The sequence below is a fragment of the Myxocyprinus asiaticus genome, chromosome 12 (assembly GCF_019703515.2).
Source record: "Myxocyprinus asiaticus isolate MX2 ecotype Aquarium Trade chromosome 12, UBuf_Myxa_2, whole genome shotgun sequence".
NCBI classification, from domain to species: Eukaryota; Metazoa; Chordata; class Actinopteri; order Cypriniformes; family Catostomidae; genus Myxocyprinus; species Myxocyprinus asiaticus.
Genome location: NC_059355.1, coordinates 220001 through 243474, shown reverse-complemented (window position 1 = coordinate 243474; position 23474 = coordinate 220001). Strand labels below are relative to the sequence as shown.

Genomic DNA, 23474 nt, shown 5'->3' with positions numbered 1-23474 from the left:
AATGCTGATCGCACCGGTTTGAACGTAAGTGCAAAAACATGGTGGAAAAAAAGAAAGAAATGTTAAGTAGTTATAGTACATAAATGCATAGAAATATATCTGAATGAGCACAGGTGGAATGTCAGCAGGATACACACCTGTACAGGTCAGGGGTAAAGTTTAAATACCATACAACTGTATGTTACTCTTACCCCAAGCACAATGTTGCCCGAGGAACCCTTCTCCTTTTTTCTTTTTTTTTTTTCAGAAGAGCATGGATTACCACCAAAAATCCTTCTTAAACAAACCTGTTTCTGTTTCATGAAGAGGAAATATATATTTTTCTAATGAAATTTATGATTAAACCTTTTCACCCAGTTAATCCAGAAAGGATGAAATGTTCAGCTGCTGTTGAAGGGCCGTTTCCTTTCCACCACCTATCCAGTTCCTGAATTAATGTGATTGAGAGAGTATTTGTAACTCGGTCAAATCACTGGATGAACTTTCATTCATCACACTTGCATAAATGTTCTTTAGTGTAATGATAGTTTAAATAACTGTGCTGTATGCAACATTCAGTAATGGAAAGATAGAATGAATGATGAATGGGATGAATCCATTTGTTCCAGTCTAGGGAAGTGAGATTTTATTGCCCCTGAAGACTTTGCCCCAGGGTGGAGGTGGTTAATAACGATCCTCTGATAAGATACAGCTTTGGGGCAGTCAGAGACGGATCGCAGTGACACCGATTGTTTATTCAGAGCTGACAGTTTGTTCAGCAGCGATTAGAATTATGTGAACAGATCAGGTGTGTACATCATCTGACTGTTGTTTGCAGTGCAAAGGTGGTCTCATCTATTTCAGCTTTTATCTTTCATTTGTTTTTGGTTTTCTCCCTGATCAGTATTCTCACATGTTTGCCCTTCTTATGCCTCTTGATGACTGACAGTGAAACTGTTGTTGTAACTGTTACAAAAATAATATTTTAATGTGTGTGTGTGTGAGTCTCCATTCAGTTGTGTATCAACATCAGTGTGTCAAAGACCCTGTACAGACTGAAGCCAATCACACCACACAAGACCATCTGGAGGAAAACCTCACTTTTATTCAACAAAAACATATTTATTCTCAGAGAAGAGAATGAAGTGAGAATAATCCTAATTTGATCACTTGTTGTGGTTTTTGTATCATGCAGTATCAAGGATGAGCCAGAACAGGACAGCTCAATCACTCTGTCTGCAGGAAATCAAACAGATTACCGTGATGTGATGGAAAATTGTCCGAAATTCCTTTTTAAATACAGGCTATTATATTAGTACTAAAGTAATGATAATTGTGTATACTGAGAATAAATTATTCTTTATATGTTAAATGTTGCAGATAATCTATTTATAAATATCTCTTTAATGTTTGTGCTGTTTTGTCCATTTTATTGTTCTGTAGATACAATAGTATCAGTGTTGGACACCAAATCTAATTATATGAAAGAATAAAAACGTAATTTTTTGCTGTTGTTATCATTTTAACTATTGAGGGAAAGAGGAAGGTCGGTCACATGTATGTCTCGGTTATATAGTGTGTTGAATAGTGAAGTCTGTAACAGGTAATGTATACAGAGGTGATAGAAGTGTTTGTCAAAGGACGGTCTACTGTGGAAATGCCACTGTCCCTGTGTTGTGTTTAGTTTCAAACACCAAGGCGGATATTGTTGTTTTTCTTTGAATGTTCTTCTTGGACAAGACTCGGTCAATATTAAACCACTTAACCTGGGTTTTCTCAGGTCGTATTTTTGGTTAAAGGGGGTAATGAAATGATTACACTATGCATTAGAAAAGCTTGTCAACAGTTAAACTGTGATCTATGTTAGTGAATCATCGCACATGTATCTCTTGAGCTGTGGGCTGGAAGACACATGGTGAAATACCACCTCTCAATACTCCCTCTGATAACTCTTAGCTTCTGATAGCAGTGCATTTTCTCTGTGTCACTGCGCTACAGCGAGCTGTGCGTTTCCTGCCCATTTGGGTGAAATAATAATGCCAACAGTGGCGGCTCAGAGTTTGGCAGCATGTTATTATATCCTCCACATAATCACCAACCAAACTCCAGCAGACCCCATCAGCTCAAACTTTAGAACCCCGGTGTATTGAACCCTGGCTGTATGGTATGTCTCGACGAGAAAGGAGGAATGTCTTGATGGGAAGGCAAGAACAAAATGCAATCAAAAGGATCTGGTGTCCAGCTGCGGGGGGTGGCAGGGAGAGTCCCTGACCACCGCCCCACCACCAGGAGATGTTCCAGGATTAATGGGGTGAAACATCCGTGATAGGTGGCTCCCCGTAGCTGGACAACTGAAGGCACCGGCGGAGGTGCGGCAGGCAGTAATGCCTAGCAGGTTTAGACATCTTCCTGTGCATCTAAGATGAACCAGTTCAGGAGGTAAAAGATTACAGATCAAGTAGATGCAGACACAACACCGCATGGAATTTGATACAGTTTACTTGTAGAGCTTGTTTCTAAACTGAAATGTAAACGTAAGCGTAGTTCTAGCAGGAAGATCTCTGGATTTATTCATCAGGCATCACATCCAATCACAAAACAGCCTCCACTTCATAAGCCTGATAGCTGCCTCTCATTGTTTTGCATACTTCTGTGCCCCCCCCCCACCCCCATCCCACCCCATCTACACCAGTTCAGGTCCTGTCTTGGGTGGGGGTAAGCTCTGTTCCCCTGCTGTCATCACCTCCGGCAGGATCTGACGGTTCAAGCAGCATTGGAGCGCTGAACCGTAGGGCGGCACTTGCACCAAATGATATAAGTATCTTTTCATTCATATTATTCAAATAATCTCGAGTCTTTCTGATAGAAATAATCTTAAACACACTCACAAACATACACACAGACATACACTCTAAATCAAGTGTCTTCAACCAGGGGTCCGTGGTGGCACAGCAGGGGGTTCACAAATTTGATCCAACATTGCCACGCAATAATAATCACTTGCACACAAGTGATAGTGAGAGAGAAGATTGCGTATTTCATGTAGTTAAAAGTCCCTCGGACATGCATGCCAAATCTTCCTCTTTCAGTAATCCTTCATCATATTCGCACATCCTGTTTTATTTATGAACTGAATGGAAAGCCAATGAAACTGCGCTAGTCAACAGAAGTGCACAGACAAACCTTTAGCAGGACCACTGTTCATCACGAGCCGCTCATAACGCGATCAGTTTGAGCACCGCTGCATTAGAGGGTCACGCAAAGAAACGTGTATGCTGTGCGTTGGTCGCACTGTGCAGTTGAGCAGATAACAGCTACTGTTTCTGTATTATCAGTTGCTTTTTGCTTTCAGAACAAGAGCCAACTTGGTGTAAAGAAATGGTTACCCTTGAGCAGACTTTTGATTACAGAGTTTTCAGTGTTACGATGCCATGGCAATGAAGTTGTAAAATTATTAACTTAATGTAAAAAAGGTTAGTAAGCGATTTTTATTACACTAAAATCATATTAACATGTATATTGTTGAATGTCTTATGGCTGTACTTTTGACAGTTCATCTTTCGTTGACAGTTTGTCTCGCAAATCTGTCTCAATTTTGGTGCGAATAGGCCTTTAAATGATGCCTATGTTTGTATGAGTATGGGTGTGTTTAAAGGAAGAGGATGTGGTTTACGATTGTTGATTTAAAGACAGCTCTATGTTTACAATGCAAGCTCATTACTGATGAGAGCATACAGTACATTGAGGACTGTCCAAATGCTGTTCTGTCTGCTTAGCCACCAGGCTAACACATTAGGGATCATGATGGTCGACTAGTCAACTAGTCTTCTAACAACCGACTAGTACATCAGTGGGGTCAACTAGTTTATCTATATTCTTTATTATACTGTATGTGTCAAGTGCTCATGAAAAGATGCATCTTTGGCCGTTTTTGAAGACAGAGGGAGTCCACTTCAAATCAAATCAAATCACTTTTATTGTCACACAGCCATATACACAAGTGCAATGGTGTGTGAAATTCTTGGGTGCAGTTCCGATCAATATAGCAGTCGTGACAGTGATGAGACATATACCAATTTACAATAACATCAAATTAACACAACACAATTTAAACATCTGTTATACACATAATTACACACAACAATATACAAATAATAATATACAATTTACAGTGTACAATACACAATATAGATACACATTATACAATAAAAGTATATATAGTATATATAAAATATACAGTAGGTTGTATTGTACTGTATTAACATTCAGGCTGTCAGTTGATAGTAAGTTGCCAGTGTGTTGTTAAGAGAGAATATAATTTATGACAGTCTGGTGTGCGATATAAGACTAATAAAGTGCAGTGCTGATGTATATTGATCGTGAGAGATCAAGAGTTCAGAAGTCTGATTGTTTGGGGGAAGAAGCTATCATGAAGTCGGCTGGTGCGGGTCCTGATGCTGCGATACCACCTGCCTGATGGTAGCAGTGAGAACAGCCCATGACCCGGGTGGCTGGAGTCTCTGATGATCCTCCGAGCTTTTTTCACACACCGCCTGGTATATATTTCCTGGAGGGAGGGAAGCTCACCTCCGATGATGTGTCTGGCAGTTCGCAGCACCCTTTGCAGTGCTTTGCGGTTGTGGGCAGTGCTATTGCCGTACCAGGCGGAGATACAGCCAGTCAGGATGCTCTCCACAGTGCAGGTGTAGAACCGTGTGAGGATGTGGCGGTTCATTCCAAACTTCCTCAGTCGTCTCAGGAAGAAGAGGCGCTGATGAGCCTTCTTCACAACGACTTCAGTGTGGATGGACCATGTGAGTTCCTCAGTGATGTGGACACCCAGGAACTTGAAGCTGCTGACTCTCTCCACTGGTGCTCCAGTGATGGTGATGGGACTGTGTTCTCTGTCTTTTCTCCTGAAGTCCACCACAAGCTCCTTTGTCTTACTGACGTTGAGGGAGAGGTTGTGCTCCTGACACCAGTGTGTCAGAGTGTGCACCTCCTCTCTATAGGCTGTTTCATCATTGTCAGTGATCAGACCTACCACCGTCGTGTCATCAGCAAACTTAATGATGGCATTGGAGCTATGTGTTGCCACACAGTCATGTGTGTACAAGGAATACAGGAGTGGGCTGAGAACACAGCCCTGCGGGGCTCCAGAGTTGAGGGTCAGTGATGAGGAGATGTTGCTGCCTATTCTAACCACCTGGCGTCTGCTTGACAGGAAGTCCAGGATCCAGCTGCACAGCGAGCTGTTTAAGCCCAGAGCCCGGAGTTTCTCATCTAGCTTGGAGGGCACTATGGTGTTGAATGCTGAGCTGTAGTCTACAAACAGCATTCTCACATAAGTGTTCTTTTTTTCCAGGTGGGAGAGAGCAGTGTGTATTGTAGATGCAATGGCATCATCAGTGGAGCGGTTGTTGCGGTAAGCAAACTGCAATGGGTCCAGTGATGGAGGCAGCACAGAGCAGATGTAATCTCTGATTAGTCTCTCAAAGCATTTGCTGATGATGGGGGTCAGAGCAACAGGATGCCAGTCATTTAAACAAGTGGTTTTGGATTGCTTTGGAACAGGCACAATGGTGGACGTTTTAAAGCATGTGGGGACTACAGACAAAGATGGAGTTGGGAAGGTTGTTCCACCATTGAGGTATAGTGAAGCCGAAAATCTGGAAAAGTGATTTGGGGCCTTTTTGTGTTGATATGAAAAGACAGCACTCATTTGCAGGCTTCTGGTGGGAATGTAGCTCTGCAGGAATGATTTAAGGTATGCTGGAGCAGACCCAGTGACTGTTCTGTATGCCAGCATTAAAGCCTTGAACTTGATACTTGCAGCAACTGGCAGCCAGTGGAGAGAAGGAGTGGTGTAACATGCGCTCTCTTTGGTTTGTTGGAGACCAGATGTGCTGCTGCATTCTGGATCATTTACAGAGGCCTACCTGCACATGCAGGAAGGCCGGCTAAAAGAGCATTACAGTAGTCCAGTTTAGATATGACAAGTGACTGAACATGGAGTTGTGTGGCATGTTCAGAGAGGACGGGTCTTATCTGATGTTGTAGAGTGCAAATCTACATGATCGGGCTGTTTTTGAGATGTGGTTGATGAACTAGAATTGGTTGTCAATGGTTACCCCTAGATTTCTGACCATTTTGGAAGGTGTTATTGTAGATTAACCTAGCTGAACGGCACTGTTGTGCTCCACAGCAGGGTTGGCTGGAAAGACAAGGAGCTCAGTCTTTACTAGGTTGAGTTGAATGTGGTAGTTTGAATTACATACTTCTGGGAAGTGGATATGTCCTGTGGTATGATTATTTTAAACCACATTTTGCTAATTCTTTTGAGTATGAGTGTATTAATTCAGAGACTACTTGGAATATTTGTACTTTCTTTAAAAAGCATGATCCGCTCTGCATTGGAGTCCTGATTATGGTTTATTTAGTAATTAAAAAAATGGTTGACTTTACAATTCCTTTTATATCAAACGAAAACATACAGATGAAACATTAGAATTTAATTTGTTATTCACCAGCATAACTGTCATGTCTAATATAGTTGGCACTACTGCTTCTAATGTATGTTTATATGCAACCCTGAATTATATTGGTTCTCAAAAAATCCATTGAGAAATGTGCTGAGCAAACATATAATCCCACATTGACATGTTCAGGAACTTTGTTTTAGGTAAATTTAAGCTACTCATTGCTAACGTTGGGATCCTTCAGAAGGTTATGCAGACATGCAGTTTTTCCATAACCAGGAACACAATGTTGGGGGACCTTACTCGACATCTTAATCTTTTCCATGGTCAGAAGCAAACTACAGTAACATGTCGAAGTACTTCAGCCCCTCTGTCATTATATATTCATGTGGCTGATTTCAGAAGGGGTGGTTTTTGTCTTTCCCTCACAGCCTCGTTTTCATTCCCATTAAAAATCAAAGATTCTGCTAGCGTGAATAAGGTATATACCACCGAGATCTCCCAAAACTTGAGTATTTAAGTTCAATTAACTCGTTCATGTAGAGTGAACTTAACTATTTAAGTTGAGTTAACTAGATGCAAGTAGACGTATCTCTGATTTGCTATTTAAATATTGTAATTTCTACAGTTGTTTAGATCAATCAATATCACAACTCAAATAAAAGTGATAACTGGTTCTAGGTCAGTCATTAAATAAACTTTATTCTCCACAGAAATGCACATATACCTGTACAGGTACTTCAGTTGTGCGTGCACAAGGAGAACTGAGATGGTGTTAACAGGGTCCAACTTAACCGAAGGAGACACAGATCACCCTAATGGTGACATCACACCAAACAACTATTTGCAACAAAACAACATAAATAATACTACAAAAGAGCTTAAACCTCTATGAATTCTTAATAACAATTATTTAAATGTCCCCATATGTTCCCTTTGACCAAGGAAACATGATTAAATAATTCAAGCAGCAAGGGATTGTGGGTATTCCCCATGGCATCAATGTTGTACTCAATAGTTTGAGTTATTAACACTTAAAATCTAAAGTCTAGGGATTTTTAAGATAAAATCGTTCAATTAACTTTTGATGAACATTTGAGTTTTTAGTCCGAAACTTGACATTTCAAGTAATATTGAATTAAGACAACTTGATATTTCCAGTAATTACAAAATTAAGGTTTACAGTCTTTTTACTTTTGTTTCATTTTTAATATTTAAGGAAGACATTTTCAGACATTTCAGTTCTCATAGTTTCTGAAAAGGTGCCTTGAGAGGATCTGCTTGTTTGAGACATTTAATAGCAATATTGAATGTAAATAATAATAATAATAATAATAATTTTGTGTATTTTAAGTTTATTATTGTAGGCTGTGATTGGGTGGGCGCACTGAGGCCCATTAAATCCTAGTTACACCACTGAGTATCTTTTCAGTTTCCCAAACTACCAAAATGTCTAATGTGAATCTAACATATCTCTCTCTCTCTATTTCTTAATGTTTCAGTGTGCTGTTTTGTGGTCCATAAACGCTGCCATGAATTTGTCACGTTCTCATGCCCTGGAGCTGATAAAGGGCCAGACACAGACGTGAGTATGCAAACAGTAGCTCACTTGAGTAGTTGTGTCTTTCTCTTCACATGTATACTCTGGCTCTGACTGACCTCTGCTGAACTGTCACACATCACTGTTTGATAAGATAATGCTCGTACAACAGATGTGCTTGCACTTATATCAAACCTTTCAATATTTTAAGTCTTCACACAAGGTCAGTAAGCAACACTTTTACTTTCATCATAGTATGAAAGGATCTAGAGCTGCGCAGTATGACAATAGATGTACAGTTCACTGTCAAACTATTACAGTAGATCTACTCAATTCAATTATGGCAACAGATTACAAGAAATATTTTTAATTAAATATGACTATGCTTAAAATTGATTAAGGATCAATCAATTGAGGTCCTTAAAAGTCATTTTTTCTAAATGATTAGATGCAAACAGAACATATGAAAAAATCAATAGAAGCTAGACAAAAATATTTAGTTAAATTAAATAAAAAAGGACCACCATTGTTATTATGAGTACCTAACAAAATGTATTTGATAATGAAAAAATAAATGAATTAAAAATGAATCTTATAACGAGTGGATTCATTTAAAATGAAATGAATTGAATTAAATCATATCATGTGTCAATAACGGGCACAGACTTCAAAGATAAAGCATTTATTATTGACAACAAAAGCACATTAATGTCCATGATCATTCTTACAGTAATAGTAAACACACTGTTAGAGTAAACACTGTCTTTTGTCATTTTAAACAGTTATTTAACCTTTCTCAGTTGCACTTACATGTATTTCTTTTTACACTGGAAAAATGTTTAGTCAGGTAATGTGCTTTATAAAAAACAACTGGTCTCATTCAAGTCAAAAAATATGGCAGATGCTATTGATTCACTTGAAAGCTTCTAAAAGGACCCAAATGTACCATACAAAATATTCAGTAGCCCGTTTCACACATGCAGTCAGGTAAACTACAGGAACACTGTTGGGTTTCCTTTACTGGTAAATACACCACATGTGCTGTTCACGCATACCATCAATATGGACGTGTAGGTAATGATACAACTTCTCATTAAGGGAAACTGCCAGAGCAAAATTGTCCAGTATTTTCAAAAAGGTTGTGTTCACAAAATTTGCATTGTTTATTTCTATAAAAAGTGCAAGTTTTTATGTGAAAATAAGTCAATGTGTTCAAGCTTCTTTCATAGTGACAGCAGACGTCAAGATTTTCACTGAAAAATGACTTACATTTTGGATGTTTCTCACCAAAACTGTATTGTATGCCCTTTTTTTTTTTTTTTCAAGCTTTAAATTGAGTTGCTATTAACTACCATTGTGTTTAAAAGACTGGCCGAGAGGTATAAAAAAGTCATAAGGGTTTATAATGATGTAAGGGAGAGTAAATTATGACAGATCTATTGTCTGTTTTGTCTATGTGTCAGGCTGGATTATGTCCATCTCCATAGAAAAACACATTGTTTAATATTTCCCAATTGTATTGTCATACTGTATGTAGTTTACTTTTTTTTTTTCACATAAAGCATTTTTATGTGTCTATGCTTTTGTATGATATGTAAGACATAACATCGGCTCAAAATTCAATGCAGTAAAGAAATAAAAGAAACAAAAGGCCCATCCTAAATACATAACAACAAAATGGATAGCTTTGTTTATGCCAGGTTGTACAAATGACATCAATTTCATTTCAAACAAGCAATTAAGACATCAGAGACTAGACTTTGAAGCATCCGATTTAAAGAAAGGTTTCCGTCACCTGGAGATGTTCCTCTTTTCCAGGTCAAAATAACTGCAATTACAAACTTTATCTGTCTGTTCTTCATCATCAAAGACCTGCAACATTAAACAGCAATATGAAAATACTGATCAGAATAGAACATTTGAAAATACAAACATTAAATTGTTCCATCGCTATTTTATTTTCTGATAAACCACCTAAGGGATGCCACTTTTTTCAAGACACATTTTCCAGGTTTTTGTTTTTATAAGACAGACACCTCTAATATTTACTTGGTGTTCCCTAAGCAGTTAAGCAAGAATAAATGAGGCTGACAAGCAGTGCCGCTCTCTCTGTCTCCCATTGAAAATGAATTGTGATCTCAGCACCGCTTTCAAAACTCGAAGATTCTCGCCTGAGCGGATTTAGGCATTGGCGACATGGGCAGCCGCCCTTAGTGGCATCTTGCAGGGGGGCGGCACAGGGCATGGTACGATTTTTTACAGTATATAATCATACATGGCAACATGATCAAGTGTGAATCAGTAGAGATTTTGCTGTTCCGTGTATATCGCAGAAATTAATATCCGGGTACGCAGCGCTCTGCACATGAGAGAGACGAGAAACACGGAGAAAGATGTACACACAGAACGGGCCGACTCCCAAACAAGTCAAATGCACAAGAGGAACTTGTTTTCAAAAGAGTGCAACATTCGTGGTGTGTACATGGTTTGGATTTACAAAAGCTGACATGCACCTTTTTCTTCCATGAGTGTTCTTTCTCTGTCACGTGTTCACAGTGCGTGGGCAAGGAGAAAGCGTAGACACTCATATACTGAATTAACCTGCCAAAAGTACAGACAGCACAATCGGTTAAAATTAAAAAAGGACATTTTATTATTTATTTTTTTCAGAAGTTTGTGAATCACTTTCCATAAAAAGGTGTATATCGCTATATAAATGGCTATTGTCACATAATGCAATATAGGTTTTTACAAAGTTATAGCCAATCTTTCAGCTCAAGTTATGACCATGTAAATCTGGTAAACATGGTAACTTTCACATGATGTCTGTTCAGGAATACCAGGAAGGCAACCATCCATTAAGCACTTTTTACATGGAGCAAATTATGTCAGTTGTGCATAACCAGAAGTTGATCCACCTACAAAAGTAGTCCCACACCCAAGGTGGGTTTTAGACAGCTGTACAGATCAAATAATCAACTTTCTTACTGATTATTTCATGCAAAAGAGAGTTTCTGCTGTTAAACCCTGTAATACAATTACCCCCTAATTTTCCACTGTAAGTGCATTTACCAGCATCTGTGGTAATCAACAGCATGTCACAGATGCTGTCCATAGATTTTAAGTTGTGTTCAGTTGTACAACTGTTGATTTCACTTCAAACATTTGAAGAAAATCATTAGCAAGTTGTTTTGTGTCCTGCCATGTGAGCTGAAGATTGTTCATACTCTAATGATTCAAGCAATAATGTTCCATGCCCATTCATTTTTGGAGTGATGTAATAATATATTGCTATGTGTTTGTCAGTGGTGTGTTTGTGCATTAGTGAGTGAGAGAGCTCTTTTGACATGTGGTGGAGTCTTGTAACCAGAGTTAATGCCAGAATGTCATTCAAGCTTCTGAGACGCTCCTTTTTATAGAGCACAGCACGTAAGGCCGTCAAACTGTAACTATGAAATCAAACCTCAGTGAGAGCTGCTCACAGAATCTGCACATGGAACGGGTCTGTGTGCATACGATTTAATTGAGTGCTAAATCTGTCTGTGTTTCACAGTCTGAACAAAGGTTGCCAAGGGCAACACACACACACACACACACACACACACACACACACAGCCTGCCTCATTTAGAGGGCCGCTCAGGGTTGTATTTGAAACTGCAAGAGTAATAACGTATTTCTATTTGCAAATATGCTTGTGTTGCTGACCTAGAGAGCTCTGTATTTTATCTGTAAATGAATCTCCAGCTCTTGTGAGAGGCCTGACCCACTCATAAATTTGTCTTGAGTAAAGAGCTTTAATTGCTGAGGACTCTGCTGTTCACAAATACATGTGAGTGTATAAACAGAGCAAGCCTGTTAATAATGCAGAGGCTAATTTTCTCACAGACTGGCACATAATCAAAGCCAAATGCAGCGTTTAGCCAGAGCTCGTGCACATGTATAATTAATGCAACTGTGATTGGATCTCACTCTGTCTGAGACTGAAGGGGCATGTTACATGGTGATTTACAAAGACTTAAAGATACACTTTTTACAAGATGTCATTTTTCTTTAGTAAAAAAGATGTACAGATGTAAAGAATGGCACACTGGGTAACATCATACACGGCACAACACAAGGAATCTAAAGAGCGTAGTCCCAGGATGATAGGCCAAATTATAATTATTTTTTTTAAACATTTCATTATACTTTTTAACCAAGGTGGCGATGGCCCTAAACTTTGTAGGTACTACCATGGTGCCGATGATGCATCCCAAGTTTCGTGACAATACGCCAATTCCTTTGTAAAATATAGCATTTTATGTCTAAATAAAAAATGTCTGATGCCCAAAATTGGGCATCAGTCAACTCTATATGCCCAGAGGAATCTAAAGAGACCAGTCTCCTGATTTTAGGCCAAACTATTCAGAAGTTATAAGCAAAATTGCCATTTTTAATATCTCTTGACCACTAGGTGGTGCTGTGCCAAAACTGTGCATGTGCCCTCAAGTCATGATGTCTATGACATATACCAAGTTTCGTTTCAATAAACCTAAAAGTGTTGCGAAGATACAGCCACACATATATCTGTTTTGGTGTGCGCACTGTCAAATTATTGAACCGTTATACGAGAACCATTTGATCTATCAAAAAAAAAAAAAAAAATGAATTTCACCAATGTCCCTAGTTGATACACCAAATTTTGTGCAAATCAGACATACGACCTTAAAAGGACTTAAAAAGTTGTATATTTGAAAAATTTTAAATGCCGGAAAATCTAATTGGCAGAAATTGTAAACACAGAATGCATTCAACTCTGCATGACCTAAGAAATCAGATGAAAGCAGGATTGGTAAAATGGGCTAAATTTGGCATAAATTACCTAATTTTAAATAACCGATACTACTGTATGCCTGTGCACTGTTTGACACATCGCAGATATTGTGTGTGTGTGTGTGTGTAGCCACCTTATGTAAACAGACATGGCCGCGTGCTTCTGAAGATCGCGTTTCACTGATGGTTTGTGTTTGTGATGTGTTTACAGTATATGAGTTGTCAATTCTTATTGTAGTGCTTTTGTAACAATATGGCTTTCTGTTTCATAAAAAAATGTATCATGTGCTTGAAAAGACTGTTCGAGTTGTTGTTTGTGTGACTTATTAATGACAACCGCATGTACACCTAATGTAAGCGTGCGTTGGATGATTGCGTTCATAAATGTTTTCTGTGCCAGTGTGAGCTGTAAACTGTTATCATGGCACTTTGGTGACAGTTTCACTGTTTGTTTAACAAAACAAATATATTATGTGCTTGTAAAAAAACAGTTTTTTGGGTGACTTTTGAATAACAAGAACATAACCACCTTATAAGCAGACGTGGCTGCGTGCTTGATCGTGTTTGATGTGTATGTGCGTATTCAAGCTGTAAACGTTTTATCATGATACATTTATGACCATGTGTAAAATAAACTTATCGTGCTTGGAATCGTTGAATTCTGCAGATTTTCTCCCACAATTAGTGCAGAAAATGTGCACATTCTCTATGTGAGTCTACTAATGGCTCATGTGAGGAATTGTCATGCACCCTGTTGTTTTGTGGTTAGGTTCTTCCGGCAACTGTTTCTGCATCCATGGCCCTGTGGACTAGTGCGGTGTATAAGACCTCTCTTTCTCTCTCTCTCTCTCTCTCTCTATGTGAGTAGCAGGCTTTTCTAATAGAAAATCTCCATGAATCATTTATTCCATTACAAGTCCATTAGCCCCCTTAGCCCGCTGAAGGCCTGATTTTTAAGATATCCTTAAGACTGAGCATATACGGCTATCTGCACCGGCGCACACAATCTATCTGCTTACAGGCTATTGACAGTAATCACATGTTCTCTCTCTCAGAACACATCTACTTTTGGACTTGTGGAAAATGGCTGGACCAAAATTTGCCATGCCACTTCATTCTGTGGTTGGAGTCTGTGTACTTTATGGGGCTTTTCCACTGCACGGTACAGCTCGACTCGACTCTGCTCGCTTTTTGGGGGTTTTCCACTGTGGATAGTACCTGGTACCTGATACTTTTTTTAGTACCACCTCGGTCGAGGTTCCGAGCCGATACTAAATGTGACGTCAAAACCCTGCAGATCACTGATTGGTCAGAGAGAATCGTCACTACCAGCGTCACTGAATTTGTGACACGGGACATCAACCTGTTAGTTTTAAAGTTAGGACAGCGATGGCAGTATCATTTGTTCACGCGACTTTTGAATTGTAAAAAGAAATGGCTGTGCGCAAAACCACGCTGTGGTCAATAAACGAGGTGCAGACGTTCCTCTCGTTAGTGATGAACGAAATGAAAAAGTCTTTCAGGAAGTGTCTCAGCAGCTGTTGGCCGCACACGGCTACCACCGGACCTACTAACAGTGTAGGGAAAAGTTACAAAAATGTAAAAGTGACTACAGAACCATCAAGGACCACAACAGCTACGGCAGACTATGATGATCAGCCTATAATCCCACCCACGTTGAGGCAGCACTAAACTGCAGTGGAAAAGCAAGCTCAGAAAAGTAAAGTGAGCAGAGTCGAGTCGAACCGTAACATGCAGTGGAAAAGTGCCATTAGAGTCCAATCAGGTGGTTTCGAATAATCAAAATCATGTTGTACAGAAGAAAGTCATAGGCCTGTGCAGACTGGATGTTAGTTATGGAAACTGGCTTTTGATGCATGGAATGTGACTTCTCTGATGAAGAACAAGTCAAAGATGATGCAGGCGGTTATGCTATACCACATACTAGATATAGTTTGGCTCACTTCCACGCACAGTTCTGGCTCTGTAACCAAACTCCTGGAGGGGGGGTCGAACTCTACTTTTCCTGAGTCACTCAAGGTGAGAGACAGCGAGCAAGCATGGGGATGTTAAAAAGTTTTCGAGAGGACTTCAGTGTAGTAGACGAGGGTTGGCTCAATGAGAGGGTAAGGCTCTGACTGTGGTGTGTGCTTATGAAGCAATCAGCAGCTCAAAGTATTTGGCCTTGTTTTAGGTCCTGAGTGGGGTAGAGGAAGGGGTGCTACCTGGGGACTCCATAGACCTGCTGGGCGACTTCAGTGCCCATGTTGGCGACAATGGAGAAGAAACCTAAACGGGAATGATTGGCAGGAACGGCCTAATCGATCTGAACCTAAGCGATGTTTTGTTTTTGGACTTTTGTGCTTGTCATGTATTTACTATCACAAACACCATGTTTGAAAATAATCAGTGCTGATAGTAACAGATAACATGCAATCTGGATTACATAATCAGATTCCAAAAATCAAGTATTTGTAATTAGATTGTTACATTTATAAAATTAACTTTTTTATGGATTACATGATTACATATTAATCAAGAAGTGGCAGTAAACTGCTCATCATTTATTGATTCCCCTCATTCTTTTTTATTTTATTTATTTTTTTTTTTCATTTTTAATTCTATTTCAGCATCCTACTGAAATATATTCGGTAAGTCTTTGAGTGTTTTCGGAAGAGAAGGTGAAGGTTTTGGAATTGCACACGGAGACCTGATATTAGTCGCTAGCCATGTGGCTATAATAACAATGAAGATGGAGAGGTCTCACTTAGCATTTGACCACTGGATTTACAAAAAAATCATTACAGTTTTAAGGACACAAGGCAAAAACATTACTGTGCAATGTAAACTTCACCTTTCAAAATGTAATATCCTATCCACTGTAACTGATTCCATGTCAAATCTAAAGAAGCATTTAGAGGTGTGTTTGCATGTTTTCTCAACTTATTGCATATCTAACCAACTCCGGGTGGACACTTTTTTATTATTTCAATTATCATTCTGTGTCATATAAGCCTGTGTCACTATGTCTTTGGAAGGGTTTCCTCCATCAAATGCATCAAAATGGAAAAAAAATAGATGTCATTATCAATTTAAAATGTAATCCACATATTAATGCCAAATCGATTGCATTAGTGCTGTAAAGTTAGTTTTAGCTTCAATTTAAATGAATTTGTTTTCGCTTTTGTAACTTTTATTTACAATTTTTATTGATTCCAGTCACAGATTAAACATGACAGAAAATATGGAATCAAATTATATGAACTTAAAATACTTCCCTCCGAACATTCCCAACCTAAATTAATAATGACACATAAATAAACAATAAATCAACAAAGTATTTAGAAACAAAAAAACAAATGAAAAAAAGGTATACTTTCAAAAACAAAACAAACAACAACAACAAAAAAACAATAAGAATGCACACACATTTAACATTATCTATCTCCCTCAACTGCCTCCACCGAGAGCCCTCCAAAAAGTCAAAATAACTGAACCATTTTTATTAAATAAACCCATGTTGCCCAGCCTTCTGTATGGCATCCCCTCAAATGCTGCCACCCTGCCCATCTCCGTGCACCACTCCCGAAACGAGGGTGCTCCAGCCGACTTCCATCCCCTAAGGATGACCTGCCTTCTGATCATAACACCAGCCAGGACCCAATTCTTTATGTAAACATCCCCTATATTAATGACCGCCCCATCATCTAGAATACAGAGTCTGGGGTAAAATGAAATTTTTGTGCCCAATACATCACACATAAATCTCTGAACCTTCAACCAAAATTCTCAGATCTTAACACACCATCAAAAAAACATGGGCTGTATCCCCGTCTTCTGACTGGCATCGCCAGCAGGTGGGTGTGTCTTTAAGACCAAGCTAGAGGGGGTCCAATAGAATCGATGTAAAATCATAAATTGCATTAGATGCACCCTTGCATCTCTAGATGCAGACTTGACATTTTTTAGAATCCTAGCCCACACTCGCTCTTCCAATACCAAATTTAGATCTTTCTCCCATAATCTCTTGATAGAAGTTAGTTTCGTCCCCCAGACTCTGAATTAACAGGGAGTAATACACTGATGCCTCATGACCTTTTCCAAAAGCAGTAATCACCACTCCCAGAGTGTCTGCCGCTTTAGGGGGGTGTGTGCTACTCCCAAAAATAGTACAGAGCAGGTGGCGCAGCTGCAAATACCTAAAGAACTGAGATCTGGGAATCCCAAAATGTTGAACCATATTTTCAAAGGATCTCAACACTCCACTCTCATATAGGTCACCAAGCGTATTAACCCCCCTCCCAATCCACTCTGACCAGCAGAAAGGGGACTTATTAATACATAATTTTGGGTTTAGCCATATGCTCGAGGCAACATTTAAATAAATGTCCGAATTAAACACTCTGGACACTTTAGTCCATACCGAGTGCAAATACGAGATAACGGGGTGTAACTTCTCCAGTTAGTTTGATAGAAAGGCTTTGCAATGGTGAAATAGGGGCAAGAACTTCCTGTTCAATACAAAACCAGGGAAGGGCTCTCTCAGGTGGAAGCGACCAATGAGCCAAATGTCTGATAATAATAAAACTAAATCTTGGGTAGGCCTAGCCCACCTTTGTCAATTGGCCTATGTAACTTACTGAAATGTAATCTGGGACGTTTACCATTCCAAATGAAGGACTTCGCTATGCTATCAAATTGCTTGAAATAAGAGAGGGGGACATCTACAGGGAGAGACTGTAACAGGTAGTTGAATTTTGGAATACAGTTCATTTTAATAACATTAACCTTCACAATCAAAGATAAATTTAATGAAGCCCACCTGCCCACATCGCTCGAAAACCTTTTTATTATAAGGGCTCAAAATGAACTCTTAACTAAATCACACAAATTCAGGGAATAAAATGCCCAAATACTTAATGCCCTGTTTGGGCCACTGGAAGGCGCCCGGCTGAAAATCCATTTCTGGGCAGTACGCTGTCAAAGCCAAAGCTTCGGATTTAGACCAGTTGACTCTGTATCCTGAGAATTTAGAAAAGGAATTAATAATTCTGTGGAGGCAAGGCATAGATCTGCTGGGGTCGGAAACGAATAATAAAATATCATCTGTGTAAAGCAAAATCTTATGCGCCATACCTCCCGCCACCACCCCTGGAAAATCATCCTCCTTTATTATTGTGGCTGCTAATGGTTCCAGGGCAAGACAGAACAATAATGGGGAAAGAGGGCAACCCTGCCGGGTGCCCCTATCCAGAGTAAAATAATCTGAAATTAATCCATTCGTTTGTTCTGCCGCTACTGGGTGTCTATAAAGTAACTTAATCCATCCAATAAAAGTATTCCCGAACCCGTATATTTCCCAAATCTTAAAAAGATAATCCCATTCTACCATATCAAACACCATTTCGGCATCCCTGTTCTTCTATTTATTTAGTCTGTCTCAATTGCTTCTGTCTCTAAAGAGACAGAAGCAATTGAGACAGACTAAATATATAGAAGAACAGGGAGCCCTGCAACAGATGGCATGACCCCCACAGAGCCCCCCACTGAACATCGTGTCAGTCTGAGATTACATAAAGAGACAGAAGCAATTGAGACAGACTAAATAAATAGAAGAACAGGGAGCCCTGCAACAGATGGCATGACCCCCACAGAGCCCCCACTGAACATCGTGTCAGTCTGAGATTACATAAAGAGACAGAAGCAATTGAGACTAAATAAATAGAAGAACAGGGAGCCCTGCAACAGATGTCATGACCCCCCACAGAGCCCCCACTGAACATCGTGTCAGTCTGAGATTACATAAAGAGACAGAAGCAATTGAGACTAAATAAATAGAAGAACAGGGAGCCCTGCAACAGATGGCATGACCCCCACAGAGACCCCACTGAACATGGTGTCAGTCTGAGATTACATAAAGAGACAGAAGCAATTGAGACTAAATAAATAGAAGAACAGGGAGCCCTGCAACAGATGTCATGACCCCCCACAGAGCCCCCACTGAACATCGTGTCAGTCTGAGATTACATAAAGAGACAGAAGCAATTGAGACTAAATAAATAGAAGAACAGGGAGCCCTGCAACAGATGGCATGACCCCCACAGAGACCCCACTGAACATGGTGTCAGTCTGAGATTACATAAAGAGACAGAAGCAATTGAGACAGACTAAATAAATAGAAGAACAGGGAGCCCTGCAACAGATGTCATGACCCCCACAGAGACCCCACTGATGATGGTGTCAGTCTGAGATTACATAAAGAGACAGAAGCAATTGAGACAGACTAAATAAATAGAAGAACAGGGAGCCCTGCAACAGATGTCATGACCCCCACAGAGACCCCACTGAAGATGGTGTCAGTCTGAGATTACATAAAGAGACAGAAGCAATTGAGACAGACTAAATATACAGAAGAACAGGGAGCCCTGCAACAGATGGCATGACCCCCACAGAGCCCCCACTGAACATGGTGTCAGTCTGAGATTACATAAAGAGACAGAAGCAATTGAGACAGACTAAATATACAGAAGAACAGGGAGCCCTGCAACAGATGGCATGACCCCCACAGAGCCCCCACTGAACATGGTGTCAGTCTGAGATTACATAGAGACAGAAGCAATTGAGACAGACTAAATATACAGAAGAACAGGGAGCCCTGCAACAGATGTCATGACCCCCACAGAGCCCCCACTGAACATGGTGTCAGTCTGAGATTACATAAAGAGACAGAAGCAATTGAGACAGACTAAATATACAGAAGAACAGGGAGCCCTGCAACAGATGTCATGACCCCCACAGAGCCCCCACTGAACATGGTGTCAGTCTGAGATTACATAAAGAGACAGAAGCAATTGAGACTAAATAAATAGAAGAACAAGGAGCCCTGCAACAGATGTCATGGCCCCCACAGAGCCCCCACTGAACATCGAGTCAGTCTGAGATTACATAAAGAGACAGAAGCAATTGAGACAGACTAAATAAATAGAAGAACAGGGAGCCCTGCAACAGATGTCATGGACCCCACAGAGCCCCCACTGAACATGGTGTCAGTCTGAGATTACATAAAGAGACAGAAGCAATTGAGACAGACTAAATATACAGAAGAACTGTGGTGAATTCTCCAAGAAGTTTGGAACATCCTATCTGCCAACAACCAAGAAAAACTGTGTCCAGGTGTATCTCGGAGAATTGGGGCGGTTTTAAAGGCAAAGGTGGTCACACCGAACATTAATTTAGCTTTTTTATGTTTACTGGACTTTGTATGGCATCAAGTGATACATGAAAACTATTTATGGCATTATTTCTGAAGACATCCTCACTAAGCAACATTTTTCACAAGTGCCTAAAACTTTTGCACAGTACTATATGTTTATTTAATTTTTTACATTTATTGTTTGTTTATTTATTTTTTACAGCACTAGGTGGTAGTAGTAAATCTTTATTGTCCCTTCAAAGGGATTTTTTTCGTTGAAGCATCTTATAAAAATAATCACTGATCCACATACCAAAAAAAAAAAAAAAAAACATTAAAATACTTTTCAGGCTACTCACTCCCATGTCTCAAAACTGACACAGCATTTGCTGTAAAATATCTAGAAGCTCTTATAGACTTTATAACTCTATATCAAATTCTGAATGAAGATTGAGGAGTATCATTACTCAAAAACTTCTTAAGAACTCGTTTTTCACGTGGAGCAGACAAATCTAACTCTTCTGCCCCTGTAATTAATGTAGGTGTTTTTACTATATAATGCAATATTCAGCCTTTTAAAGCTCCATTTCCAATCAATCAGCCCACATGTTTTTATGAAACAGTTTTTTGCAATGAGACCAACTTACCTTTTAACTGTCAGAGGCTTAAATTTACCTTATTAACAAGGAAAAAGCCAAACTTTTTCCTCTATTAAAGCTTTATTAAAGAAATACTTCACCCAAAGATAAATATTCTGTCATCATTTACTCACTCTTGGGTTATTTCATACCCTTATGACTTTCTTCTTAGTGAGAAACAATCTGAAAATGTCATTTTTCAATGAAAATCTTGATGTCTGTTGCACATTGATGAGAGAAGCTCCTTCAAACTGACCTGTGTGTTCATGCAACAACTTGCATTGTTTAGTGCTGCAGCATCAGCTGTGTTCTGCGTTCCACCAAAGAAAGTAGCAAACTTCCTGATTCCGTTTGTGAATTGCCTGAAATTTGAGAACTCAACTCAGCGTTTGTGAAAATGTTGGTGTAGAAAATGCATATAATGGTTTTGTTCACAGGCATTATTGAATACATAGGTGATTGTAAATGCTTTGGGCCAGCAAATGCACTCGATTTTTGTAATCTTACAAAAAATAAATACAGAAAAGTGAAAATGAGGCTGTGGATTTCTCAAAAGTCCCTTTGGATGCTTCATGTGTTTCGCTGCTGTCTTATGTGTACATTGTTAGGTCTTATCCCAGTCTATTGGGCTGCTGCAGTCTGTGCAAAGCTTAGAAGATAAAATGGAGCAGTGGAAAAGTCCTTTACAATCCTTGTGTATTCCCAGCTCTTGCAAGGTATAGAGAGAGTGAGCGAGACACTAATGGAGCATCCTCTGAACTGTCCTGCTCATATCACCACAGCAGTGGTCAGAAGAGCTGTCCTAACCAAGTTTTGAACTAGTAAATGAACTTACCATTTATGATGAGGACCTTTTTCCAACTAAATCACAAACCTCCCATTTTCTTTAATACACACACTCAACAGCACGTCAACACTGACTGGAAGATCTGAAGAACTGTGGAACTGAAGCTTCAGCATAGTTCATCATTTAGTGTAAAATTGTTTTAATGTGGCTGTGAATGTAAGCTTTGGACATGATCCAACCAATTATGGCATGTTTGGAGATTGCAGTTTGCCTGACACTCGATGAGAAAGAAATGTTGATTAGGTCTACAAATACACAGAATTGAAATACGTGGTATCACCTGCCAAAAAAGAGCATCAGAAACACCAGGTAAAAGAACGGAGAAGAATTAAGTTGGAAGGAACTGAGAGACGAAGAGGACCTAATGGTGCAATGAGAGGGAGTGTAAAGCTTGAGTTATAAATGCCGTATGCATAAACACAGATAATTTAAGTAGGTACCACCTGCTCAGAGCTGACTTTTAAAAGGTCAGGCATAGCCAAACTATAATCCACACTCATATTAACATCTGCTCATCTGATGACAAGCTCATTGAAATGACAGATTAACAGACTGTTTTATGTGGGATAGAAGAATGTCTCAAACTCGACTTCATGCTTGCCATGCATGCTGTTTGAATACACTTATGGCCTGGGGTATATATATATATATATATATATATATATATATATATATATATATATATATATATATATATATATATATACATTTTGATAAAAGTGAATCTTTAGCTTCTCAGCATTCAGACATTTTGAGTTCGCCTACCTGATGTTCTGATTCTCTGTGCTGTCTGGGGTCCTGAACAGGATTTTTGGAGACCAATAGCTCTTCAGGATATAACTACCTCTATGAGGATGTGGCATTATTGAAGTGATATTTGATTGGCTGTTGCTATGGGAGCTTGGAGACTCGTCGCTGTGGGTTACTAGCAGCAGGAAGTGATTGGTTGGTAGGTGCGGCTGTCAGAGGTGGATGGGTTCCATGTGCCAAATGTCAGGAGTTAGAAGGGAATAGATGGGAGTGTGCTGGCAGCTAAGAGCCTCTTTTGTGCACTTTTTTAACCCCATTTTACATCTATAGACCTTATTCACACTAGCGCCATCTTTGATTTATAATGGGAATGACAATGAGGCTGTGAGGGAAAGACTTACGGTCTCTTCAGTGGGCTGTACTGCAGTTTAAAGTGTTTTTGGATCAGACAAAACATTTAAAAAATATCATTCTAAGAACATTCAGTAGACAAAAAACTCCAGACAACATGAGTTGTGGAAGATCAGATGTGATCAAGGAGCTTTATACAGCTTTATACCGTTTGCGTCATTGAAGAGACTGTAAGTCTATTCCTCAAAGCCTCATTGTCATTCCCATTAAATTCAAAGATGCCGCTAGCGTGAATAAGGTCTGTTGCACCAGATTTAGGGCTCAGATTAATTGGCTAATGCATTAATTTTTTTTTTCTCTCTTATGGAAAGAAATGAAAACATAATAATGGTTTTTTATTTTTATTTTGCTGTTGGAGCAAATGGGAATGCAAAAATAATATTTGCGATGGTCTCCCATGTACCTCTGTAGAAATGTACCCTCCTATAGTTCCAAATCTGGAAATGTGAAAAGGGTTCGTAGTGTTCCAAAATTGGTATTACAACAGGACTGCTTCTCTCTCTTTCTCGCTCTCTGTCTTCTTCTCTCATGAACGGGCAGAACAGCACACTGATTGTGGCATTCTCTGCTACAGTCACTTCCTGTGGCCCTTATCACATGCTGAGTTGTTTAGTGTGATTTTACAGCTTCAGATTGGTTTACTTTCACTCATTTCACCCTGGAGTCTGGTTCATTTTGTATGGCTCAAGTCAAACTATCACACAGTTGACCCATTTTTGAAGGTCCTTATGGTCTCATTGCAAAGAGTCCTCTTTGCATTATCTCTATTACTCCATGTGATATAGTGCATCAGTTTAGGGTTGTTTGCCTGTTTATTCTTTGCAC

At 39.4% G+C, this 23474-nt stretch overlaps 1 protein-coding gene across 1 annotated transcript in view; it reads left to right on the top strand.

Annotated features, from left to right (window-relative positions):
• Positions 1-23474, top strand: part of prkcaa (protein kinase C, alpha, a) — a 121561-nt gene that overhangs the window by 36205 nt on the left and 61882 nt on the right. The window contains exon 3 of the mRNA XM_051712575.1: positions 7961-8043. Coding sequence (XP_051568535.1) covers positions 7961-8043 — 83 coding nt within the window. The remainder of the gene's footprint in view (positions 1-7960; positions 8044-23474) is intronic.